Genomic DNA, 13,253 nt, shown 5'->3' with positions numbered 1-13,253 from the left:
GGTAAAATCATGTGGCTCGCCTTTTTTTTGCGGACAATTCCATTTTGATGGAAACATCAGCCTTGGTTGCTATGTTAGAAGTGTTCATCTCTAGAAATCCAAGGCTAATTTATGTCTACATTGTGATGGAGGCACAACTGGTCACTCCAGGATTCATTACATTCATCTGCTCAAGTGCATTTGATAAAATACGGATACTGTATGTATCCTTCTATGTCACGGCCTAGCAGTTTTAGTCGTAACACTTTGACAAAATTAGCCCATCCTTTTCAACTCTCCGCAAAACCCATTGCGTTCTTTTTTTAACTCCAGAAAGAATGACCACCGTAGGGATATTTAAAAAAGCAATGTTCATTAAGGGCAGACTGTTCCCAAGCAAACAAATTTATTTACTTATTATCTCTGTCATGGGCATACTGTTCACAAATAAACAAATTTATTTATTTGTTACCTCCGCCGAGGAGCTTGTGTAATGACTTCCGTCTCTCTGTCCATCTTGCTCTCAGTTAGGATGATCAGGGTGACTGAGAGGGGCCCTCAAATAATGGCACTGTAATTGTTCAGAGATGGGGTGGCCTGTGGTGGTGGGGCCCAATGTGAGATCTTTTTGTGGGGGGCCCAAAATCCCTGGCGGCACCCCTGCATGCTTAGCAGCTACATCTGTTCATCTGTCTCTATCCATTAGTCCAGAAGTTTTTGGTGCCAACTGACAGTCCCAATTGAAAAATCAACTGTGAGTCCATAGGCAAATAGACAGGGCCCGTGTCATACAGTACTGAGCAATCTCACAGTTAATTAATGTGAACTCCACTGACAGCTAAATAATATCATGCTTACCAGCAGGAGGTCCCTTTCATTGTGGGGACCTGGCTGTGGTGCACATACAGTAGTCGATGGTAAAAAAAAAAAAAAAAAAACTGCATTTGGACAACCTGCTGCCCGTTAGCATGTTGAGAATTGAAGGAAACCAGCAAACGAGCTGGGCTTCCAGCTGAGGTAAATGATTGGCACAGAGAAGCAGGATGCACTTTTCATTCATGTGTGGATTACAACACGTCGGTTATAATGTAAATATAGATTAGCGATGCGCAAGGATGCACAAAGATCGGTCCGTCCAGCCCTGGCACCCGGAGGCATACAGTCCGCTTGATTACTGAATCACCCTACATCACCCAGTTCTGGTGGTGGTGGGGGTGGTAAGGGTAGGGGTGGGGGTGGGTGTGAGCAGCAGTGAACTAGCAGGTGCATTTCATTTTCAATTTTTTGAGATTTTTAAATAAAGGAGTAATAAAATCTCATATAAAATAAATCTCAATAAAATCTTGTATTCAACAATTAAGCTTAATATAAAAATGTATAAACCTTTCAAAGGAGAAGTGTGGCTGGACAAGTCATGGGGTGGGGAGAACAGTAGGGGGCGCTATTCATCTCCATTTGTCAATACTGCATCACGGATGGTGCCGTTCTCTTAATCAGAGCAAGAGCACATCTGTGTAATCTTCTGGTCATAATAAACGTTCAGCACAATGACCTGGTGCGAACGCCTGTTTGAACAAGCCTCTGGATAAATGGCACGGGGACTGTCAGTGATCCTCGCGCCGCCACAGCAACGGCCCTTTGAGAACACACTCTTCGCGTGGGCTGAAACCCACGTGCTGACAGGCCGATAATCTGACATTCAAACGAGCGAGGTTTCCCTCTGCGATAAATACCGATTTCATAATAAGATGAATGCTGCTAGTGCTCTTTCTCACTTTCATTTGAGGTGTTCGTTTAGAAAAGAACATGTTTATAGTAATGCATGTGCGATATGCATTTGTCTGATGTAGATATTCTTTTGATGCATCCAAGCATTAATGCCCCCCCTCCCCCCCCACCCACCCGCCCTCCGACATGCGGTATAGTACAAAATAACCCCCACCCCCACCCCTTACCTTGCGCTTGAATGGGACGAGGTGTTACTCGTGTCAGAATGTACGAGTATAGGTGAGTAATGGGAACTGAAATGGCGGCCCAAGCATTTCAGCCGTTGTTTACTTTCCTTCAGAGTGACAGGATTGCCCACTCGCTTTTCTTCAAGGTGTAGCCTAATCACCGGCCTCTGGCAAGTAGCCTATGCTACAAATTAAAGAGGACATTGTAGACATACTCAGAATTAATCTCCAGTGAGTGATTTTATCAGGTATGTGTCCCCCAGGTATGTGTTTTTTACAGTGGATGTCGGAAATAGGACAGTATAGCCGCCAGTTATAGCCGCCAGTTGACTTTCTTTAAATCAACATTTCCCAGAGATAAGCCCTTTCGTCTGCGAGTTTTTTTTTTTTTCCAGCGAACTTCCCGGTAAACCGCAGGCACACTTCACTCGTTGGCTCTCTTATTCACATCTCCCAGTCAATCCTTTCACCTTCCTTCAAATACAGAAACAAAACTCTCGAAATAGGAACAGGCCGCTAACTAAATGCGGTGTACCAGCTACTTACCTCTGGGGTCTCAAAACAGTCCTCTGTTTGCCGATTGAGTTACGTCCTCGTCTCGACGGTACACGAATACGTGTGGCAATAACACTCTTGAGACAAGTTCAGGGTTTCACTTTTATTCATGTTCGCGACTTGTATAAAACGCACATCATAGACAACCGTACAAAATAGAAAATGATAGAGAATACTGACAAGTACAAAGTAGTAACATACAGGCCTTTGCAACACTGCTTTGGCATTTTAATACATAAAATAAAGTGCTTCTTTTAAGTTGTTTGTATAAATACATTCATAATGCAGCCTCTTTTTTCTTTTTCTTTTTTACACAAGTATCTTGTTCACAGTATTTATAAATGGACCCATGGTTGTCTCCAGACTCAATAAAGTGCCAATGCCTCATACACTATACATTTAGAGCAAATAATCATGTCAATAATAGCAGACACAACCAACTGAAAGCAGATTGTCACTGTGCAGAAAAAACAAAATAAAAATACAAGGTAAAACACACCACTTATACTTCACTTGGAGATCTCGACCGATAAGACACATTCGTTTGAAAGCAGCCACAAAACAGGACATAAAGCGATCGTTGGATCTCTGTGTTCCTGTAGGCGTAAATGATTGGATTGATCATTGAATTGTAAGTCGCTGGTAAAAGGGTAGCATAGGTGTACACGGACGGGTAGTCGTGCTCACCCACGAGGCAGTAAATGGCAAACGGTAACCAGCTCGCGCCAAATGTCCCCAAGATGATGGCGAGCGTCGAGACACCTTTCTTTGTGGCAACGTAGTGCGACGTCGAGAAAAAGTGTTGCTGGAGAGCGATCTGATGCGCGTGTCTGCACACAATTTTGCAGATCTTGAAATACAGGGTCAACATGATCATAAAAATGACAAAAAATGAAAATGCCAGTAATATTACGTTGCTCTTGGTCAACGGTTTGACGATACTGCAAGTTGATGGCTCCCCCAAACAGTTCCATCCCAAAACGGGCAAGAGTCCCAAACAGAGCGAGACTGCCCAAGTAACAACCAGCATGATGTGGATATACAGTAACGTCTTTTCTGAAAAATAAGTCAAGGCATTGTACAGAGAAAAATAACGGTCGACCGTGATCGCCAAAAGACTGCTGATAGAAGCAGTGAACGACGAAACCAGAAAACCTACAGTGATGAGGCTAATGGTCTCGGAGGAAATTAAGTACTGGAACATAAAGTTTAATATTAATCCCATCCCAGCCAGGAGATCTGCGGTGGCCAGACTCCCGATAAGAACGAACATGGGTGTTCGCAACGTTGGCGTGTAAAATATGATGGCGACGACGATGGCGTTCTCGCAGGCTATCACAGTCCCGGACATGCACAACATTATGTCCCAGGGGTTGATTGCGAAGTCCAGCGGTTCGGTGGATAGCTCCAAGCTGCGGTTGCCATCCGTGGCTTCGATCCAAGGGATTCCCGCTGCCGTTTCATTTGTCTCCAGGCTTTCGTTCATCTCTCCACAATTATTTTTTTCTACGGGAAAAAAAAGAGTATTTTTAAATCACATGTGCTGTTTGACAAAAGAAAAAATAATTTCGTAACAACAAATAAATAAATAAAACTATCGGTAATGTCACAATAGCATGATAATAATAATAATAACAACAGCAATAACGATAATAGTAATCGTAATAATGATAATAAAATCGTATGGAAACTGCAATACTTTTTAGAATACTGTTTATTATGGTGGACACTGTGCAACCTAAAACTACAAAAAATATATATAAATGTGTCATTGACATCTTTGGAAACATAAATAAATAAATGCATTAACAACACTGATATCAGAAAACCTATTTCTGAAATGTTTGCAACCAAAAACCCATTGAAATCAAAGAAGCGATGGTCTTACACTAAGTCCTCAATAATGTAGCGCTAGCCATGGTGCTGAAACAGCTGCCACAGCTTACAACGAATTCGCTCGTTAGTGCGACAGCAGAAATATGTGTAGGCTACATAAATGCTTTTCTCAAACGAATACGACGCAGGCGAGCGCTTACCTTAGTTGGTGCATGGAAACCTGAGATTTCAGGACAACCCGACTACGAAGCTCCAAATAAGCGTTTTCTTCAAACGGTCAGGTAAAGCCGTCACTGCAGTTGAATCTCCCTTTGATGGGACTGGCAGCGCAAACAGTGGCTTCGGGGAGCATTTACCAGGGCAGAAGAGAGTGTGCAGAGTAACTGGTGTTGGCGACAGCATACACACGTCTAATAAACCCCGGTGACGTCAAAGACCATACCCAGAGAAAATCTCCGTGATCACATGCTTAGACAAACAGTTGTGGCAGAGGGACATCTCCATTATTTACAAATGATATACTGACACATTGGCAGCAATCTTTTCGTCTAAAAAAAATGGAATGCAGTTTCCCGCAGTAACCTCCCACAAAAAAACCCAAAAAAGTTACTATTGATACAAATACAACCGAAAGAACAAAAAAGGACTTCGCACGTATGCATGCATGTAGAATGTGCTAATATTGTTGATATTTATTATCACTTGAATCTGAATGAGAACCATGTAATATGACCATTAAACTGTGTTCTGAAACGTGTTTCAACCTGCATCAGGCGCAGTATATTCTGAAGTACAAACTTAAAACTTGCTACAAGAAAAACAGTGAACTTTTGAGAAGCCTGTTCTAGTTCACATAACAACAACAGTGATTCCAAACTCAGTGGTGTTCAAGCTAATGTGTATAGTTATACTTAAATATACCAAAATGAAGGGGGGGGGGGGATGACTTCTGACATTCAGTGGTGACAGAATGCAGAAGGTTTATGTAGTGTTTAGGAAAACACTGTTTTCCATGTCAAGGAGTCAGACTGCTCAAAAGAAGTTGCATGCATGGAAGGCAGTATCAAGACAATATTTGGTCTTAGAGAGGTGGAATGACGTGGATCTTCTCGGGGAAAGGGGGCAGCGTTCCCCCCCCCCCCCACTCCGAAGCTGCCGCAGTTGGGAATCTGGTTCTTTGAAAAAACGGCGTCTCTGTGGGCGGGGCCAACCGGCACCCATCCCTGTCAATCACCACTCTCTTTCATCACCTTTGCGGGAACCCTCTGTTTCTACCGTAGAGCAGAGTCTCTCACTGTGATTGGTGGGTGGAAAGTTCCTGCCGCGTCAAACAGGATGTTCCACAGACGACAAACAACGAGCCGGGAACCTTTCTTTCTACGACAACGGCCTCACCGGCGAAAGGGACGCGTTCCCCAAGCCCAGCGTTTCGGACGTCAGTTGGAAAGTCGACGGAAGGTGCAGGCTTTGCCTTCTAGGAAGTAGAGGTTTTTATGGAATAGATAAAAAATAAGCTAATAAACAATAAGAACCAGTGGTTTTTTGAGTCGGTAGAGGAAGAAACGACTCGTTGCGAAGGTTAGGAACACACACAGCCCACGGAAAGTGCTCAGAGCCACAAGTGGCCTAGTTCTGTGAACGGGTCGAGAACTGCAGACTAACCTACTGTACAAAAAGCAGAAAATGAAATTTAGCCTGTGTGAAATAAATTATAAGAGATGTTCATGAAGGTTCCTCTTTTTTAAATTTAAATGAAATAAATTAAACCCAAAACAAGACATTGTGGGTGGGCGAGGGAGGGGGTGGGAAAGGGGTGAATCTGCTGTACCTGCACCCCTCCTTTAAAAAAAAAGTGATGTTTATTATTATGATCGAAAACATCGCACAACGCAGGACGCGGCAAACAGTGGCCGATCCGAAATTACGCTCGTCTAGAAAGGAGGGACAACATGCCGCAGTAACTGGACGCCGGCCCGCGCAGATCGGAGTTCAAATCGGAGCACGCAGAGCATGTTCCTCCCAGAAACACTGCGGCGGTCGGTGCCCGGCTACCCGTATCCTAGCAACCACGGTCACTTCTCCCGTTTTCCTCAAGAAAGGGGGAATCTGAATCCGTCGCCGGTGTTTTAAAAGCGCCGGCTTCTCTCGGCGATCGGCGGTCGACGGGGTCGCGTGCGGCCCACCGGACACGCCTGCGAGCGAGCGAGCGAAGGTCGACGGGTCGACGACAGCCCCCTGCGTTCCCCTTCCTCCTCCTCCGAGGTTTCACGGCTTCGCGTCGCGTGCGGCTGAAGCACGAGCAGGCCCCCGCTTCCTTTAAAACGCGCAGGGTTTCGTTTTTTTCTCGTCCCCTTAAAAAAAAAGGAACCCGTGTGTCATTTAAGCGCGTTAGCCCAATTCGTCAGTTAAGCGCTGAGCGAGAATGAGAACGTGCCGAGCCGGCAGCTCTCCTGTCTGGGTTAGGGTTGGGTTGGGTTGGGTTAGGGTTGGGTTAAAGACGCCTGATCTACAGCGAGTGAGTGAAGGTGAAGAGTCGATTTTAAGAGCAACAAAGGAAAAGGATAAAACGGCTCGCATGAAAGCTTCGCACCACCACTGGTTTCATCTTTGTGATTTGGGGGGGGGGGGGGGATTGTTCGGGGGTTACACTCCAGCGTGGCCCCGACGCTCCACCCCGACTCGTCCGGAGCGAAAAGCCTGACGACCCAGCAGGCGGCTGCCGTGGCCCTCGGGGGAGAGAGCCTCTCGGCCCTCTCGCGGCCGGCTCCGCACGTGGACATGGCCTTACGATCCCGCTCCTCGGCTGGGTGACTGAGCCTCCGTATCCATGGCAACTGAATACTACACCTAACAGAAAGGGCAAAAACACGTTTTATTATCCCCCTCTGGGAGAACACACGGCGTTCCAGCCTGCACCGCCAGCCCCCCCCCCCCCTTCGGTTTTATGGCTCCCGGCGAGACCCATACCCTTGGGTTTTGTGCGGGGTGTGGGGTGCGGGGTGCGGGGGGGCGGTCTCGTTTTGCAAAGCGCCAGCTGCATGTGAGGGCATTTAAGGGGGGGGGGGGGCACGTGGTTACACAGCAGAGGGGCGGGGCTTCACAAGCCAGGAGGGGGGGGGGCAGGGGATCAGGGTATGAGGAAGCAAATGAAGCCCATCGCCTCACACTGGCTGACACCTGCCACCCAAAATGGCTCCGCCTCCACTGTTCTGCTAACCGCTCAATATAGCAGGAGTTGGAGGGGGGTGTTTCCACTTGTGTATTTTTATCCAGTCTGTTGTATTGGTTGATATGAGCTCTGCGGAACAAAAATAAGCAAAATGAAATAGGCCAATCATCAGACCGGAGAGCCCACCCAGGCGTTGTGCTGCAGACTTTTTGGGAAAAAGGTATGGGAATTGATATTTAGACCCAATTTAACTTGTGGAAATAACTGGGGGAAAAAATAAATGAAAGGTAAATAATAATAAAAAATAAGGCAGTGAGCAACAAGATTGTTTATTGAATTTTTATTTTCAAAGGAAAAAAAAAAAAAACAGTGAGAACCTAACGATCGCTTGGAAAGGAAACGCGTAACCCAGTGACTGCTGAGATGAGATCATTCAGTTTCAACTCAGCCAGTTGAGGAAAAGAACTGAAATTCAATCCATTAACTGAAAATTCTATGATACTTTCTACGGGACCCTTTGAGGTGTGAGACCACAGTATGGGATTAGAACGTTCTTAACCGAACATTGTAACGCTGATGTAACAGTCACTGCTGGCGACTGAAAGCAGCGGAGTTCTAGAACACTGATTCAGAATTCTGAAAAAAAAGAAAAAGAAAAAATACATTCCAAAAAAAAAAAAAAAAGAAACCTACTCTTCAAAGGGTCAAATATCTGAATTGTTAAACTGGTGTTTCCCATTCATCCCCTCAACTGAAATGGAACAGACCACAATTCCACAAAGGGACCTACAATTAACTGGTTTATTGCACACACAGCGACATCCGCCTTTTTGCAGCCAGAGCGTTTCTGAAAAGCAAGAAGGAAGTGTGAGCAGCACATGCTGAACACTGCATGGAGTCCACTGTTGGTCTCAAGGGCAGGGAGCTCTTTAAATCAGAAGAGCTCTTCCTTTTGGATTACCAGCGCAGGAAGATAAAAACAATCGCATCGAAACATTTCAGACTGAATATTAACACCCTAAGAACAGAAGAAAACACAATAAATGGACCCCCCCCCCCCATGTCAAACTTACCCCCCTGCCTATGGCGCCCCCTCCTGGGCTGACCCGATGGCCTAGCATCCCTTACAATCCGGAAGAGCACTGCCCTCCGTCCTCCATGGCAGAGAAAGAAACGGGGGGTGGGGGGGGGGGGGTGGGTTTGGGGTCCGCTACATGTATCTGTTCTTGATGTACTCGCGGTACACGAGCATGTCCTCCCGGCACAGGGGGCGAACCTGGCCCCGGCCCGTCTGGATGTGGCTCTCGAACAGCTCCCGGCTGCTCTTGTCCACTCTGGGCGGCTGCGTCTCGTAGATGCTGTCCTCCGGGAAGCACGAGACCGGGCTCCTGCAGCACGCCGGAAACACAGAGAGGAAGAGACAATAATGATATATACTACCCAGTGAGAGAGAGAGAGAGAGAGAGAGAGAGAGATACTACCCAGTGAGAGAGAGAGAGAATGATATATATTACCCAGTGAGAGAGAATGACATATACTACCCAGTGAGAGAGAGAGAGAATGATATATACTACCCAGTGAGAGAGAGAGAGAGAGAGAATGATATATACTACCCAGTGAAAGAGAGATAATGATATATACTACCCAATGAGAGAGAGATATATATACTACCCAGTGAGAGAGAGAGAGAATGATATATACTACCCAGTGAGAGAGAGAGTGATATATATATACTACCCAGTGAGAGAAGAGATATATATGAGAGAATGATATACTACCCAGTGAGAGAGAATGATATATACTACCCAGTGAGAGAGAATGATATATACTACCCAGTGAGAGAGAATGATATATACTACCCAGTGAGAGAGAATGATATATACTACCCAGTGAGAGAGAATGATATATACTACCCAGTGAGAGAGAGAGAGTGATATATACTACCCAGTGAGAGAGAGAATGATATATACTACCCAGTGAGAGAGAGAGTGATATATACTACCCAGTGAGAGAGAGAGAGTGATATATATTACCCAGTGAGAGAGAATGATATACTACCCAGTGAGAGAGAGAGAGTGATATATACTACCCAGGGAGAGAGAGAGAGACATAACCAGAGAGAGAGGGACACAGATAGAGAAAGAGAGGGAGAGATAGAAAGAGTGAGAGAGGGACAGAGAGAGAGAGAGAGAGGGGGAGAGTGTGAGAGTGAGAGAGAGAGAGAGAGAGAGAGAGGGGAGAGAGTGAGAGAGAGAGAGAGAGAGAGAGAGAGAGAGAGAGAGAGAGAGATTTTGAGCAAGCCCAGAGACTGCAGGTGAAGCAGTGATAAATCCCTCGGACTTCTGAGAGGAAAAAGTCGTTCAGCTCTGAGGATATTTCTAGAACTCCGCGGCTGGTAACATTCTCTGCCAGAACGCAGTGAATTCGACATTTTATCCGATCACCAGCACCGTGGGTTTCAGACGACGGGACCGTGGGGCGAGGCCGTCAGCCCCGCTGCATTCTGGGAGCCGAAATGCGGGCCAAAGGGGACGGGGACCGCACGATCCGCAAATATTTCTGTAAACAGCTCGCCCTGGAGTGCCTGCTATGCACACAATAAAAAAATAAAAAAAGAGAACCCAGCCATGAGCCAATGTCCTGAGCCATCTGCTGCTGTTTGAAGTGGCCACCGCAGCACAGATTATCCCGGAGACACACGGTCGTTTCCAGAAGCTTCCGGCGGAACGTTCTTCCCCCCGAGCCTCAAGCCGCAAGCACCGCTCAGATCCAAGTGCTCTGATACAGGTGCTCTGATGCAAGCGCTCTGATACAGGTGCTTTGATCCAGGTGCCCTGGTACAGGAGCTCTGATGCAGGTGCCCGGATCCACATGCTCTGATTCTGGTGCTCGGATCCAGGAGCTCTGGTCCAGGTGCTCTGATCCAGGTGCTCTGATCCAGGAGCTCTGGTCCAGGTGCTCTGGTCCAGGAGCTCTGGTCCAGGAGCTCTGGTCCAGGTGCTCTGATCCAGAGTCTCGGATCCAGAGGAGAAACGGCACATCCGCCAGGCTAACAGGAGCAGCAGTGCCAGAATCTGGCGAACAGCACCAGAGTGCAGAGTGCAGATATGGAATCACAATAACACTCAGAATTTACCAGCCTTGACTACCGTTGCTACCCAAAGCTCCCAGGCCGAGCCGCGGCCGCCGTCGCAAGACGTGTCACTGACGGGGGTGGAGAACACACTTCTGTTTTTAAGTAAAATTCTATTGGTTTTCAGGTGTGTCTGCCTGTCTGTCTGCCGGTCTGCCTGCCTGCCTGCCTGCCTGCCTGCCTGTTTGCATCCGTAAGGCTTGTTGTTTTCGGTTCTTAACCAATTTTCACCAAAAAAAACAAAAAACGATTTGAGTACAATTCGGACCAAAACGATTCCCGCGTGGATTTCACGTTTCCATGCATCAAAAAAAGTAGTTCCTGTTTGCGTGACATCATGTAAACAGTGTCCTCTTGCCGCGAAATTGGCCCTTTGTCAAGCCCCGCCCAAGTCCCGCTCTCCTTAGTTACTGTTGCTAATAGAGTGCTACAATGTCCTTTTGCCGGCCAACCTGGAAGTTTCTTCCGCCATGGATTCCCTCGACAGATTTCCAATGCTTTTGTTTCCCCCCCACAGCGATATTGTTTTCTAAAGGAAATAAGGTCTGTGGTTAACGTAGGCCTAAGAGAGTTTCCTGTTGTGTTCAACGAGATTAATTACACCCATCAATATCTCAACTGTGAACTTCAAAGTCGTTATGTGCTTTTAAAAAGTAAGTCGCTAACAAGCTGCGATATAGAAACTACAACGGTTGTCGCGTGCAGGCAGGATAGTATGGAAACTTGAGTGGTGGTTGCCAGAATGCGACCGTTGTTGTAGTTTCAATATAGCAACTCGTTAGCAACTTATAAGAGGTCCAAAAAAGGGTCAATTTGGCAACCAGGACGACTCGAAACAAGCTTCCAGAAACAGGAAGAGGAGAGAGAAACGGGGGGAACACGCAAACGAGCTGCTGATTAAGTGACGAAAAGTCGGTAGGTTTTCAACGTTTGGAATTAAAATCTAAATCTAATTTTCACCCTGATGTCTGCATTGTTATTTTTACGATACGATTTTCAAAACGAACCAATAAATATACACCAATAATTTCCCAGATAATATATCCCAATCATTTTTTTTTTGAAAATTAGAAACCGAAAGCAATGAGCCCTGTATATCCACCAGTAGTGATTTACGAGTGCGTACTAGACACAGACTCGATATTACCATTCGAAGGGAAAGAACGCAGCCAAATCAGGCCCACGTATGCATGGGATCCGGGTGAATCACACAAAGCAACGGCAACTTGAAAGAAAGAGCAAAAGCACAAAAGCGCGCAGGAGAGACGGAATGAGGGGAATACTGAAGGTGACGGCGTGAAGCAAAGCCAGGTCCCCACGACTGCGGAAGGAGGGAAGGGGCGGAGCCTGCTTTGTCCCGCCCCACACCCCCAACGTCCCAAATCGAGCCCACACTAGGCCGAAAAGGGCTGAACCCCCCCCCACACACCCCCCAAAGCGATGCGGAGCGGCCCCTGCCTCACAACAACAGCCTGATAGGCAGGGCCGCACTTCACAGCCAGCCCCCCCCTCTGTTGCCATGGACACAGCAGGACTGGAGGAGCACTTTTTCCAGTCAGTCCCCTGGTGTCATGGAAACGGCAGGACAGAGACAGCGGTTGTGAACACATGGCGCTTTAGCTGGGCAGAGTCACCCCCCACCCCGCCCCCCCCCGTGGCGGCGGCGGCGGCGGCGGCGGGCACAGCTGAGCTCCCTCGGGCTAACGGCGAGCTCCGCTAACGAGGCGCGAAATATTCCCGCCGCCACGCGCGCATAATTCATAGCCGCCGGCGGAGTCTAAGTGGGAGAAGCCATGTAGGGCCACGGCTGGGGGGGGGGGGGGGGGGGCGTGGCGAGTGCTGTACCGCGCCGTTGCCGAGGCTGTACCCGCCGCCGTGCCCGCTCGGGAGGTGAGAAGCGAACATCGCGGCCGGCGGGGGAACAGAACACCCCTGCTGCGCCAGAAGCGTCACCTTCACAGAAATTCACAAAACTCACACACACACACACACACGCCACGTCCACGCACTCGCAAACACCACCCCACGCACTCACGCAGCACGCACACGCACACAAACGCTCACGCACTCGACACACACACGCATCGCACACAACTACACACACACGCTCACGCACTCGACCACGCTACCCCAGCACACGCACACGCACACGCTCACGCACACGCACACGCACACGCACACGCACGCACACACACACACACACACACAGGCACACACGCGTGCCAGGGGAAAAGTGCCATCATGCGCAGTCTCTGCGGAGACGGTCAAGCTGCAGAGCTCGTGACCCAACGCAAACCTCCAGCGAGCTGCCAAGAGGCTCGTGTCCCCGACGGGCGAGAAGCAGCCTTCTCACAAGTCCCCGCCAATCCATCGCTTGGAGTGACATGAATCATCTAACCGCCAATACACAACAGTTTTGTGAAATCAATAACCCTTTCATAAAAACACAGTTAAAATTCATCTTCACACTGTCGATGTTAAACATTGCAAAAAAGTTGATGTACATAACTGGAACTTAAAATTATAGTATCATTATTTTTTTTTTTAAATAAAAAAGAGAAAAACACAGCATCCCTCTCAAATATGCACCCCAGACTAAATTCTAGGTGATGAAAAGTATGATGAA

General features: G+C 47.5%; 2 protein-coding genes across 4 annotated transcripts in view; both read right to left on the bottom strand.

The window, feature by feature from the left end:
* Positions 1-2,577: 2,577 nt before the first annotated feature.
* LOC135257589 (G-protein coupled receptor 6) lies at positions 2,578-5,171 on the bottom strand. Its single transcript, XM_064340458.1, has 2 exons — positions 4,526-5,171; positions 2,578-3,995 (listed from the first exon to the last, which is right to left on the bottom strand). The coding sequence occupies exon 2, from the start codon at positions 3,973-3,975 to the stop codon at positions 2,992-2,994; it is 984 nt and encodes a 327-aa protein (XP_064196528.1). The 5' UTR covers positions 3,976-3,995; positions 4,526-5,171; the 3' UTR covers positions 2,578-2,991.
* A 3,518-nt stretch (positions 5,172-8,689) lies between these two features.
* The window catches only part of fig4a (FIG4 phosphoinositide 5-phosphatase a), a 56,721-nt gene continuing 52,157 nt past the window's right edge, over positions 8,690-13,253 (bottom strand). For all 3 annotated transcript variants that reach the window (XM_064340452.1, XM_064340454.1, XM_064340455.1), the window contains exon 24: positions 8,690-8,882. In XM_064340452.1, coding sequence (XP_064196522.1) covers positions 8,705-8,882 — 178 coding nt within the window. In that variant the 3' untranslated portion in view covers positions 8,690-8,704. The remainder of the gene's footprint in view (positions 8,883-13,253) is intronic.

The sequence above is a fragment of the Anguilla rostrata genome, chromosome 6 (assembly GCF_018555375.3).
Source record: "Anguilla rostrata isolate EN2019 chromosome 6, ASM1855537v3, whole genome shotgun sequence".
NCBI classification, from domain to species: Eukaryota; Metazoa; Chordata; class Actinopteri; order Anguilliformes; family Anguillidae; genus Anguilla; species Anguilla rostrata.
The sequence above is the reverse complement of the archived record's forward strand: the minus strand, read 5'-3'. Positions and strand labels throughout refer to the sequence as shown.

Coding starts and splice junctions, on each gene's coding strand:
- LOC135257589 (XM_064340458.1), bottom strand. CDS start 3,975: ATGAACGAAAGCCTGGAGACAAATGAAACGGCAGCGGGAATCCCTTGG.